Source organism: Oncorhynchus kisutch, linkage group LG12 (assembly GCF_002021735.2).
Source record: "Oncorhynchus kisutch isolate 150728-3 linkage group LG12, Okis_V2, whole genome shotgun sequence".
Taxonomy (NCBI): Eukaryota; Metazoa; Chordata; class Actinopteri; order Salmoniformes; family Salmonidae; genus Oncorhynchus; species Oncorhynchus kisutch.
The window spans coordinates 27164182-27177414 of NC_034185.2; the positions used below are offsets into that span (position 1 = coordinate 27164182).

General features: G+C 41.0%; 1 protein-coding gene across 43 annotated transcripts in view; it reads left to right on the forward strand.

Annotated features, from left to right (window-relative positions):
• The window catches only part of LOC109901378 (uncharacterized threonine-rich GPI-anchored glycoprotein PJ4664.02), a 38572-nt gene that overhangs the window by 22313 nt on the left and 3026 nt on the right, over positions 1–13233 (forward strand). For 28 of the 43 annotated variants that reach the window (XM_031837250.1, XM_031837251.1, XM_031837278.1 and 25 more), the window contains 24 exons: positions 693–770; positions 824–901; positions 1228–1305; positions 1524–1574; positions 1673–1747; positions 2183–2422; positions 3616–3693; positions 3964–4041; positions 4261–4311; positions 4410–4484; positions 4673–4747; positions 5223–5420; positions 7825–7934; positions 8864–8925; positions 9013–9155; positions 9273–9500; positions 9713–9913; positions 10037–10177; positions 10255–10430; positions 10682–10846; positions 11125–12498; positions 12705–12746; positions 12841–12900; positions 13157–13226. In XM_031837250.1, coding sequence (XP_031693110.1) covers positions 693–770; positions 824–901; positions 1228–1305; positions 1524–1574; positions 1673–1747; positions 2183–2422; positions 3616–3693; positions 3964–4041; positions 4261–4311; positions 4410–4484; positions 4673–4747; positions 5223–5420; positions 7825–7934; positions 8864–8925; positions 9013–9155; positions 9273–9500; positions 9713–9913; positions 10037–10177; positions 10255–10430; positions 10682–10846; positions 11125–12498; positions 12705–12746; positions 12841–12900; positions 13157–13226 — 3927 coding nt within the window. The remainder of the gene's footprint in view (positions 1–692; positions 771–823; positions 902–1227; positions 1306–1523; positions 1575–1672; positions 1748–2182; positions 2423–3615; positions 3694–3963; positions 4042–4260; positions 4312–4409; positions 4485–4672; positions 4748–5222; positions 5421–7824; positions 7935–8863; positions 8926–9012; positions 9156–9272; positions 9501–9712; positions 9914–10036; positions 10178–10254; positions 10431–10681; positions 10847–11124; positions 12499–12704; positions 12747–12840; positions 12901–13156; positions 13227–13233) is intronic. The other 15 variants (XM_031837252.1, XM_031837260.1, XM_031837271.1 and 12 more) reach the window with 15 other exon arrangements.

Below are 13233 nucleotides of genomic sequence, written 5' to 3' on the forward strand. Positions count from 1 at the left end.
CTCAAATGTGGGGACTAGATACATAAAGTGCTTTAATTCCTTAATTTTTAAATATTTTTTTATTTTTATTTTTTTAATATATATATAAAATAAATAAAAATCTCCCCAATTTCATGGTATCAGTCAGTTCAGTTCAGTCAGTCTCATCACTGCAACTCCCGTACGGACTCGTGAGAGGCAAAGGTCAAGAGCTGTGCGTCCTCCGAAACACAACCCAACCAAGCCATACTGCCTCTGGAGACAATGCCCACTTAACCCGGAAGCCAGCCGCACCAATGTGTCGGAGGAAACACCGTACACCTGGCGACCGTTAGACTAAGAGCTTCTAGACTAAGAGCTTCTAAAGGCTGGTAAAAACAATTCTAAACATAGTATGAGTTTATATTAATCTGTTTCTTCTTCAATCTATCACTATATTGCTTATCTCTTGGTAGACTTAACTATACCTGCAGCCACAGCAAAACAGACCACTACAGCTGACCACACGACACAATTTACCAAAGTTACCTGGAAATACAGTCATTAACTGCTGAAAATAATTTATTCTGATCTTCACTCTCTCTCTCTCTCTCTCTCTCTCTCTCTCTCTCTCTCTGTCTCTCTCTCTCTTTGTCTCTCTCTCTCTCTTTGTCTCTCTCTCTCTCTTTGCCTTACTCTCTCTCTCTCTCTCTCTCTCCCTCTCTCTAATTTAGACTCTACAACACCTGAGGCCAGCACTACAGAACAAATAACTACAGTTGATAACACAACACAACTGATCACAGTTACCAGTAAGTATCATCAAGTTCTGGAGAACAAAATGTGTGTTTCTTTCCTGCTTTAGACTCTACAACATCTGAGGCCAGCACTACAGAACAAATAACTACAGTTGATAACACAACACAACTGATCACAGTTACCAGTAATACAATCAAGTACTAGTAAAAATAATTTGTTCTGAAATTTGGGTCTTCACATGTTTGTCACAATCCCTCCCTCCCTCCCCTCCCTCCCTCCCTCCCTCCCTCCCTCCCTCCCTCCCTCCCTCCCTCCCTCCCTCCCTCCCTCCCTCCCTCCCTCCCTCCCTCCCTCCCTCCCTCCCTCCCTCCCTCCCTCCCTCCCTCCCTCCCTCCCTCCCTCCCTCCCTCCCTCCCTCGCTCCGTCTGTGTCTGTCTGTCTGTCTGTCTGTCTCTCTCTCTCTCTCTCTCTCTCTCTCTCTCTCTCTCTCTCTCTCTCTCTCTAATTTAGACTCTACTACACCTGAGGACAGCACTAGAGAACAAATAACTACAGTTGATAACACAACACAACTGACCACAGTTACCAGTAGGTATCATCATGTTCTGGAGAACAACATTTGTGTTTCTCCCCTGCTGTAGACGCTAAAACATCTGCACCCACAACAGGACAAAGTACTACGGCTGACCTCACAACACAACTGGCCACAGTTACCTGGAAATACAGTCATTAACTGCTGAAAATCATGTATTCTGAACCTCAGTTCCTCACACATTTGTCACAATTTCTGTTTCTCTCTTGTTAAGACTCTACGACACCTGAGGCCAGCACTACAGAACAAATGACCAAAGTTACCAGTAAGTTTCATCAAGTTCTGGAGAACAAAACTTGTCTGAAGCAGAGTTCACCACCAAACGATCTGACATTCAATCACCATGTTTCTTCCCTTCTGTAGACTCTACAACAACTCCACCCACAACAGGACAAAGTACTACAGCTGACCCCACAACACAACAGACCACAGTTACCAGTATGACTGCTAACATATTTTAGTTCAGAACAAAACGGCATTTTTGTTGTCACTATCTGTCACAACAGAACTGACCACAGTGACCAGGCTAAGTGCTTTTAAAGGCCATCAAATAACACTTTCTGAGTCATTATGAGTTTCTGTTAATCTGCTTCTTTAGTTTATCACTGTTACTTCTCTCTTGGTAGACTTTACTACACCTGCAGCTACAACAAATCAGACCACTGCAGTTGACCCCACAACACAACAGATCTAACAATGTAACAGTCTGTCACTACTGTATATTACCGCTTTGCTGTAGCCTCTGCAACACCTTAGCCCACAACAGAATAGAGAACAACCACCACAGGTAGCACAGGTGTTGTTCTGTGATCCCACCTCCAGTTTTGTACTGTAGCTTTCACTTACTACTAAGCCATGTGTCTCTCCCAACAGGAACTACAGTAACTACTGAACCACCACCAGCAACTACAGAAACGACACCACCAACAACAATACCACCACCAACAACAATAACACCACCAACAACACCAACAACAATACCACCACCAGCAACTACAAAAACGACACCACCAACAACAATACCACCACCAACAACAATACCACCACCAACACCACCAACAACAGTACCACCACCAACAACAACAACACCACCACCAACTACAAAACCAGCTGGTATGTGTAAGAATAGAAGATGTTTCTGAACACTGCTAAATGAATCCTGATTATGCCATGATTATGAAAGAACATGAATCAATCATGAACCCTGATGGGTGAGAAGGTTACAGAGGCTACAACAAAACATGTTAACCTCTCACCATTAGCAATAGCATTTTTGGGGTGTATGATGTGCCTCTGTTAATTTCTCAGTCATTATTATTCACGATTCATTCACGATTATCCATAATCATGGTAGCATCCACATTCATGTAGAAGTGTTCAGAGACATCTTCTATTCTTACTTACAATAAAAGGGTCTCCAAAATGACAAAATGCATTATTCACCATTCAGTTCCTATAGGGAAAAATATCATCTGAAACACAAACAAATGAGACAATGCATTATTCACCATTCAGTTCCTATAGGGAAAAATATCATCTGAAACACAAACAAAACATTATGCAAATGCATTCAATGAGTTTGTTGAGTCACAAGCTTGATTTAGTCGTTGAGTGCAAGGAATATGGGAACAAATACCACACTTGTGACTACTTTACTACACTATAAGTACATTTTTCTTATGACTTTCTCAAATGTGGGGACTAGATACATAAAGTGCTTTAATTCCTTAATTTTTAAATATTTTTTAATTTTTTTAATATATATATAAAATAAATAAAAATCTCCCCAATTTCATGGTATCAGTCAGTTCAGTTCAGTCAGTCTCATCACTGCAACTCCCGTACGGACTCGTGAGAGGCAAAGGTCAAGAGCTGTGCGTCCTCCGAAACACAACCCAACCAAGCCATACTGCCTCTGGACACAATGCCCACTTAACCCGGAAGCCAGCCGCACCAATGTGTCGGAGGAAACACCGTACACCTGGCGACCGTTAGACTAAGAGCTTCTAGACTAAGAGCTTCTAAAGGCTGGTAAAAACAATTCTAAACATAGTATGAGTTTACATGAATCTGTTTCTTCTTCAATCTATCACTATGTTGCTTATCTCTTGGAAGACTTTACTACACCTGCAGCCACAGCAAAACAGACCACTACAGCTGACCCCACAACACAATTTACCACAGTTACCTGGAAATACAGTCATTAACTGCTGAAAATAATTTGTTCTGATCTTCAGTTCATCACACATTTGTCACAATCTCTCTCTCTCTCTCTCTCTCTCTCTCTCTCTTTCTCTCTGCTTTAGACTCTACAACACCTGAGGCCAGCACTACAGAACAAATGACTACAGTTGATAACACAACACAACTGATCACAGTTACCAGTAAATACAATCAAGTACTAGTAAAAATAATTTGTTCTGAAATTCGGGTCTTCACATGTTTGTCACAATCCCTCCCTCCCTCCCTCCCTCCCTCCCTCCCTCCCTCCCTCCCTCCCTCCCTCCCTCCCTCCCTCCCTCCCTCCCTCCCTCCCTCCCTCCCTCCCTCCCTCCCTCCCTCCCTCCCTCCCTCCCTCCCTCCCTCCCTCCCTCTCTGTCTGTCTGTGTTTGTGTCTGTCTCTCTCTCTCTCTCTCTCTCTCTCTCTAATTTAGACTCTACTACACCTGAGGACAGCACTAGAGAACAAATAACTACAGTTGATAACACAACACAACTGACCACAGTTACCAGTAGGTATCATCATGTTCTGGAGAACAACATTTGTGTTTCTCCCCTGCTGTAGACGCTAAAACAACTGCACCCACAACAGGACAAAGTACTACGGCTGACCTCACAACACAACTGGCCACAAGTTACCTGGAAATACAGTCATTAACTGCTGAAAATCATTTATTCTGAACCTCAGTTCCTCACACATTTGTCACAATTTCTGTTTCTCTCTTGTTAAGACTCTACGACACCTGAGGCCAGCACTACAGAACAAATGACCAAAGTTACCAGTAAGTTTCATCAAGTTCTGGAGAACAAAACTTGTCTGAAGCAGAGTTCACCACCAAACGATCTGACATTCAATCACCATGTTTCTTCCCTTCTGTAGACTCTACAACAACTCCACCCACAACAGGACAAAGTACTACAGCTGACCCCACAACACAACAGACCACAGTTACCAGTATGACTGCTAACATATTTTAGTTCAGAACAAAATGGCATTTTTGTTGTAACTATCTGTCACAACAGAACTGACCACAGTGACCAGGCTAAGTGCTTTTAAAGGCCATCAAATAACACTTTCTGAGTCATTATGAGTTTCTGTTAATCTGCTTCTTTAGTTTATCACTGTTACTTCTCTCTTGGTAGACTTTACTACACCTGCAGCTACAACAAATCAGACCACTGCAGTTGACCCCACAACACAACCGACCACAGACACTAGTAAGTGTCATCAACTTCTGTATAACAAAACCTGTCTAAAGCGTTCTTCACCAAACAGACCTAACAATCTGTTACTTCTCTGCTGTAGACTCTACTGCACCCACAAATACATTAACTACTGAATCAACACCAGCATTAAGTACAAAAACAACACCACCAACTGTGATAATACCACCACCAACCACAATTGCAAAACCTGCTGGTGTGTGTAAGAATAGAGGATGTTTCTGAACACTTCTAAATGAATCCTGACCACATTCACCAGTAGGTGAACCATTGTTCACCAAACAGATCTAACAATGTAACAGTCTGTCACTACTGTATATTACCGCTTTGCTGTAGCCTCTGCAACACCTTAGCCCACAACAGAACAGAGAACAACCACCACAGGTAGCACAGGTGTTGTTCTGTGATCCACCTCCAGTTTTGTACTGTAGCTTTCACTTACTACTAAGCCATGTGTCTCTCCCAACAGGAACTACAGTAACTACTGAACCACCACCAGCAACTACAAAAACGACACCACCAACAACAATACCACCACCAACAACAATACCACCACCAACACCACCAACAACAATACCACCACCAACAACAATACCACCACCAACACTACCAACAACAGTACCACCACCAACAACAACAACACCACCACCAACTACAAAACCAGCTGGTATGTGTAAGAATAGAAGATGTTTCTGAACACTGCTAAATGAATCCTGATTATGCCATGATTATGAAAGAACATGAATCAATCATGAACCCTGATGGGTGAGAAGGTTACAGAGGCTACAACAAAACATGTTAACCTCTCACCATTAGCAATAGCATTTTTGGGGTGTATGATGTGCCTCTGTTAATTTCTCAGTCATTATTATTCACGATTCATTCACGATTATCCATAATCATGGTAGCATCCACATTCATGTAGAAGTGTTCAGAGACATCTTCTATTCTTACTTACAATAAAAGGGTCTCCAAAATGACACAATGCATTATTCACCATTCAGTTCCTATAGGGAAAAATATAATCTGAAACACAAACAAAACATTATGCAAAGGAATATGGGAACAAATACCACACTTATGACTACTTTACTACACTATAAGTACATTTTTCTCAAATGTGGGGACTAGATACAGTGGGGCAAAAAAGTATTTAGTCAGCCACCAATTGTGCAAGTTCTCCCACTTAAAAAGATGAGAGAGGCCTGTAATTGTCATCATAGGTACACTTCAACTATGACAGACAAAATGAGAAGAAAAAATCCAGAAAATCACATTGTAGGATTTTTAATGAATTTATTTGCAAATTATGGTGGAAAATAAGTATTTGGTCACCTACAAACAAGCAAGATTTCTGGCTCTCACAGACCTGTAACTTCTTCTTTAAGAGGCTCCTCTGTCCTCCACTCGTTACCTGTATTAATGGCACCTGTTTGAACTTGTTATCAGTATAAAAGACACCTGTCCACAACCTCAAACAGTCACACTCCAAACTCCACTATGGCCAAGACCAAAGAGCTGTCAAAGGACACCAGAAACAAAATTGTAGACCTGCACCAGGCTGGGAAGACTGAATCTGCAATAGGTAAGCTGCTTGGTTTGAAGAAATCAACTGTGGGAGCAATTATTAGGAAATGGAAGACATACAAGACCACTGATAATCTCCCCCGATCTGGGGCTCCACGCAAGATCTCACCCCGTGGGGTCAAAATGATCACAAGAACGGTGAGCAAAAATCTCAGAACCACACGGGGGGACCTAGTGAATGACCTGCAGAGAGCTGGGACCAAAGTAACAGAGCCTACCATCAGTAACACACTATGCCGCCAGGGACTCAAATCCTGCAGTGCCAGACGTGTTCCCCTGCTTAAGCCAGTACATGTCCAGGCCCGTCTGAAGTTTGCTAGAGAGCATTTGGATGATCCAGAAGAAGATTGGAAGAATGTCATATGGTCACATGAAACCAAAATATAACTTTTTGGTAAAAACTCAACTCGTCGTGTTTGGAGGACAAAGAATGCTGAGTTGCATCCAAAGAACACCATAACTACTGTGAAGCATGGGGGTGGAAACATCATGCTTTGGGGCTGTTTTTCTGCAAAGGGACCAGGACGACTGATCCGTGTAAAGGAAAGAATGAATGGGGCCATGTATTGTGAGATTTTGAGTGAAAACCTCCTTCCATCAGCAAGGGCATTGAAGATGAAACGTGGCTGCCTCTTTCAGCATGACAATGATCCCAAACACACCGCCCGGGCAATGAAGGAGTGGCTTCGTAAGAAGCATTTCAAGGTCCTGGAGTGGCCTAGCCAGTCTCCAGATAAAAAGTGCTTTAATTTCTTAATTTTTTTATATTTTTTAATTTTAAATTTTTATATATATATATATATATAAAAATACAAAAAATTCTCCCCAATTTCATGGTATCAGTCAGTTCAGTTCAGTCAGTCTCATCACTGCAACTCCCGTACGGACTCGTGAGAGGCGAAGGTCAAGAGCTGTGCGTCCTCCGAAACACAACCCAACCAAGCCATACTGCCTCTGGACACAATGCCCACTTAACCCGGAAGCCAGCCGCACCAATGTGTTGGAGGAAACACCATACACCTGGCGACCGTGTCAGCGTGCATTGTGCCCGGCCAGCCACAAGAGTCTCTAGTACGCGATGGGACAAGGACATCCCTGCCGGCCAAACCTTCCCCTAACCCGGAAGACGCTGGGACAATTGTGCGCCGCCCCATGGATCTTCCGGTCGCGGCCGGCTGTGACAGAGCCTGGACTCTAACCCAAAATCTCTAATCTCAGGGCCACTCGGGAGGCCCTGTGCTTTAATTTCTAAACAGTAAAACAGATATGTATGAAAATACCCTCAAATAACAGGACACATTCTGTACTGTTGCCTCATATGAAACATTTGACCTCAATTCCAAAAGGCTGGAGTATAAAACCAAATGTAACACTTTATCTCCACTGTCCAAATCCATATGGAGTGGAGTGAATAATAGGATATACAGTATAGGTAGCAACAATTCCATTTAAGCACGTTTGTCATTCTTCTTCTTTTGTTTCAGATATTCTGTTGCTGGCGATGTCCTTCAAAATGAATGAAGATTTCACCAACGAACTAAATGATAAAAATAGTGTCAAATACAAAAAGTACAAAGGCGATATTGAACCAGTTGTAAGTACATGACTCAAGCTATTGTTGGCCCAAGTAAATAATCAAATGCATAACTATTCATCCAATTATCTAGCCAGGGTACATTTTCAGTGTAATGATTATGAATGCTTCGGATGTACACTGTATATACAAAAGTATGTGGACACCCCTTCAAATGATTGGATTCGGCTATTTCAATCACACCCGTTACTGACAGGTGTATAAAACCAAGCCATGCGCAATGCTAAGCATCGGCTGGAGTGGTGTAAAGCTCACCGCCATTGGACTCTGGAGCAGTGGAAATGCGTTCTCTGGAGTGATGGATCACGCTTCACCATCTGGCAGTCTGGCAAACTAATCAGGAGAACGCTACCTGCCCAAATGCATAGTTCCAACTGTAAAGTTTGGTGGAGGGGGAATAATGTCTGGAGCTGTTTTTCATGGTTCAGGCTCCTTAGCTCCAGTGAAGGGAAATCTTAACGCTACAGCGTACAATGACATTCTAGATGATTCTGTGCTTCCAACATTGTGGAAACAGTTTGGGGAAGGCCCTTTTCTGTTTCAGCATGACAATGCCCCCATGCACAAAGCGAGGTCCATACAGAAATGGTTTGTCAAGATCGTTGTGGAAAAATTTGACTGGCCTGAACAGAGCCCTGACCTCAACCCCATCGAACACCTGTGGAATGAATTGGAACGCCAACTGGGAGCCAGGCCTAATTGCTCAACATCACTTCACTATTGCTCTTGTGGCTGAAAGGAATCAAGTCCCCACAGCAATGTTCCAACATCTAGTGGAAAGCCTTCCAGAAGAGTGGCTGTTATAGCAGCAAAGGGGGGACCAACTCCATAGTTTGACGAGCAGGTTTACACATACTTTTGGTCATGTAGTGCATTGGAAATATTGCCATTTTTTTTTTTTACATGATCAATGTCATTATCTCACACAGATCCAGGAACAGTATAGGAAGAACATGCCAGGGTTTATTTCAGCAGCATTGACAAGTTTCAGGTAGGTATCTACTGTTGTTATGGAAGTAAGCTGTTTCCATTCAACATGTATTTATTTCTGTATTCTCTCTTTGGTTCCTGTTAACAGCCGTGGAAGTGTTATAGCCAACTTTGATGTTAGGACCACAGCTGCAGACCCCACTGCAATTAACAAAGCTAATGCTGGACTTGCAACATCCCTTCCAGCTGATTATCAAGTTGATATTAGCTCTTTCAATATTATTTATAACAGTAAGTCCTTAAAAACGTTCTCAAATCACATTATTGCAAATTCTTATGACCAAAAAAAGATGCTTTAAATATCGGTCTGAAAAACTGTTGACCACGAATGTCTCAATCTTTTCCAAGGTAGCACAGTATTAAGTTATAAACCAACTACCATTTACACTGATGGCACCATGACTCTGGAGTGTGGACCACCTCCTGATACTGTAAAGATGGGTACTATTAAAAGCGTTGAGTGGAAACGAAAGGGAAGAGTTTTAACATCGACTGGAAGGTTCAACATCAATACAGATGATTTTGCATCAAAAAAGACAACACTTGGTATCAAAAATGTAATTGCTGATGATAAAGGTAAGTTGAAGAGTGCATTTTTATCGCTTTAGTCTATAATCTAAATATTATCAATTGTGTAATGACAATTTTATTATCTTTTTTTAATCACTGTTACATTTTGGTTTCTATAACATTGAAATCTCAAAACCCAGAGCATACCCACCCAAAGTTAAAGATATTGTCCAGATATTGTTTCTTGACTCAACAATGTCAATATTGTTTCATCCCAGGGGAATATGAATGCACTCTGAAGAGTGACGAAATCTATTTCTACCAAATGGGTCAAATTGACATCAAAGATGCTCCCATTATTCAAACGAAGACAGAAATCAATACCCACTGTTCGCCGGGGAATAGTCAGACATTGGAGTGTTGTGTGCAGAATCCCTATAAACTAATGTGGAAAGAAGGTGATGTAGACTTGCCCACAAGTAAGTGTTCGTTGAAAATCAGACTTCCTTTTCAATATGACAAGAGACCAAATAACTAAACGCATAAACCATGTTATCTATATTATAACCATCTGACCTTTTTTTTACATGTATCATTTATAGATGAGACTCCTGACAATTGCATTAAATATGACTATCCAATTCAAAACTGTGATGTATCATCCAAAGTTGTCACATTAACATGCCAAGTGAAAGACCCAACAGGATATGAAAAGACTACAAAATTGACTATTTTCTTAGGAGGTAAGTACAGTATTTTCTGTCTTTGAATACAGTATTTTCTGTTTCAAATTTCTAAAAAAATAAATTATGTTTTCTAGCTATAAATTGCAAAGATCCGGAATATGGTATTGGCCAAGAGAAAGACACATCAGTGGCACCATGTAAGAAAGGTGAGGATGGAAAAAAGACAGCGATTTGTAAAAGTGGACATTGGAAAACTCTGACTGACACTTGTGTCTTGACTGCAATCAATGAGCTACTGACCTCATCTCAGGTAATACTTTTTAATAACACCTACCATGACTGGTAAACCCTAGCAATCGGTGTGTTAACTGTATTTATCATTTGGAGCATGATTTTCTGTTGTTGTTATCCATTTGAAGGAAAACTCATTTGTATGATTTGAGAGTTTTGTAAGCAATTATGATATTTATTTATTTTCAAACATGTTTCTCTTAGATGTCCAAAATGTAAGTGTATGACATTCAGGATATTTGCTAAGTATAATCATATCTTCCTCTGCAGGACTTGAAAGAGGCAACAGTTGAAGAATTTTTAACAAAACTTAATAATACCGCTGTTGATCTTAAAGAGAAAATCGTTAGTTCAAGTGCAACTATTTCGACCATTGTTGATATTCTGAGAATTGTTGCAAGCGTTTCAAAGAATATCAGCCAGTCTGAGATAAAGGTATGTTGAAAACAAACAAAACAAGCACAGATAAACTGTAGAGATCAGTGCAAGAGAAACAAAAATATACAGTATATCAGTTCACTTGGTTTTAGTATACTTTGAATGCATGAAGTTTGGAAAATAAGTTGATGCTTTAAATAAAGTAAAACTAATGAAATAGACTTAAGTTTATTGATAGTGGTGAGATAAGCATATGCATGTTTTGCTTTAAAAAAGAACAACTAAAGTATTAACATTAAGTTTGGACCTAACTCAGATTTCTCATTGACTCCCAGAACATTCTAGAAACAGTGAATGTCCTAGTTTCTGATGAAGCAAAAGAATCCTGGGTCTTTCTCAATGCCGACCAAAATAAGAACACCAGCTCTAGTTTACTGGGCTCCATGGAATTTTTTGCAGGTTCTCTCCCAACGACGTCCTTTAATGTGACAACAAATCTAATTCAGTTAAACCAAGACACATTTGACAACTCATTCAGCACAAACTTAAGTTCAAGTGTGTTAATAGAGATTCCAGAGACTAATTCCAATCACCTCACCATCACCACTCTAACGTTCCGCACCCTCAGAAATGTGTTACCTGCCAGGAATGGCAGCAACCAAAGTGTCAATGACAACACCATCAATGGTGTTGTAGTGATGGTGAAGTTGAATGGAACGACTAAAAATGTCTCATTGAGCTTCGACAAGTTGGACAAGTTGCTCACATTCAATCCTCAGTGTGTTTTCTGGAACTTCAGCCTTTTTAACAGCCTTGGAGGATGGGATGACACAGGATGTAAACTGAAGTCTAATGAGAAGGGCAAGGTCACCTGTCACTGTAACCATCTGACCTCCTTCTCCATTTTGATGTCAACTTCCATTCCGAAAGAGATTCAAGATGCTTTGGATATAATCACTTATGTTGGAGTTGGCATATCGATGGGTAGCTTAGTCATTTGTCTCATCATTGAGGCTTGTGTATGGAAGGCCATGACCAGAAACAACACCTCTTACATGCGCCATGTCTCCATTGTGAACATCGCTGTGTCTCTCCTGATTGCCGATATTTGGTTCATTATTGGTGCATCAATATCAAAAAATACCCTTGAAAACCCAGGCGAAGACACCACAACACCTATACCGGCATGTACTGCAGCTACGTTTTTCATTCACTTTTTCTACCTTGCTCTATTCTTTTGGATGCTGATCTCAGGCCTTCTCCTTTTCTACCGGACCATCTTGGTTTTCTCCCATATGTCAAAATCAACTATGCTGGCTATTGGCTTCTCAGTAGGCTATGGGGCACCTCTTATCATTGCTGTTGTTACTGTGGCAGCAACAGCTCCTAGTGGTGGATACATCAAGGAAAACCAGGCATGTTGGCTCAACTGGGACAAGACAATGGCTCTCCTTGCTTTTGTGATCCCTGCCCTGACCATAGTGGTCATCAACTTTTTGATCCTGATTGTGGTTCTGTACAAAATGCTGAGGAGAGGGGTGGGGGATGCTACCCAGCCAGATGAGAGAAATGCTGTTGTGGTCATTGCCAGGTGTCTGGCCATTCTGACTCCATTCTTTGGCCTTACCTGGGGACTGGGAGTAGGAACCATGGTTGATCCAACAAATAAGGGAATCCATGTTGTATTTGCCCTCTTCAATTCACTACAGGTAACTGAATGCATTGGTGCATTATTTTCCATAATAGTGCCATACACTGAAATCTTTATTTCATTTTTATTTTCCAACTGAAAGTTGCAAGTAATGAATTCTGATGTAAAATGTCAACATGTTTACAACTACATTTGTTTTCATGATGTCGGACAACATTGGCAACATTGTATTATGTACATTAATCTTTAATCTTTCTTGAAAAGGGTTTCTTTGTTTTGGTGTTTGGAACACTTTTAGACGGCAAGGTATGTGTCTGAAAAGTCATACATTTTTTGTTTATACCCTTTTTGCATTTAAGAGTGTTGTGATTTTTTTAATGAAATGGTCCTGTGCTTTCAGATCCGGTCAGCTATAGTAGGAACGTTCTCTTCCATCCTCCCAGGCTCTGACCGTACGAGGGTAAGTACATCTCTTCCCACCGTTTCTTCTATATTTACCTCAAATGATTAATGTTAATTACATGTGTACTATGTGTAGTGATGATCCTTGTATTTAGACATGTTTTGCAATTTCAGAATTCTCAAGTTAAACCATGAGTTTAATGGGCTGCTTTTGGCCTTCCTCATAGATACAGTTCTCTCTGATAAGACTTACTACTGTATCAGCGAATATTGATTGCCCAATGAGTGTATATCATTTATTTTGTCCATTCCAGAGTACCAGTGGTGGCGCGGCAACATCATCAACCAGTGCATTAAACTTCATCCGAAGAAGGATAAGGAGGAGTAAGCT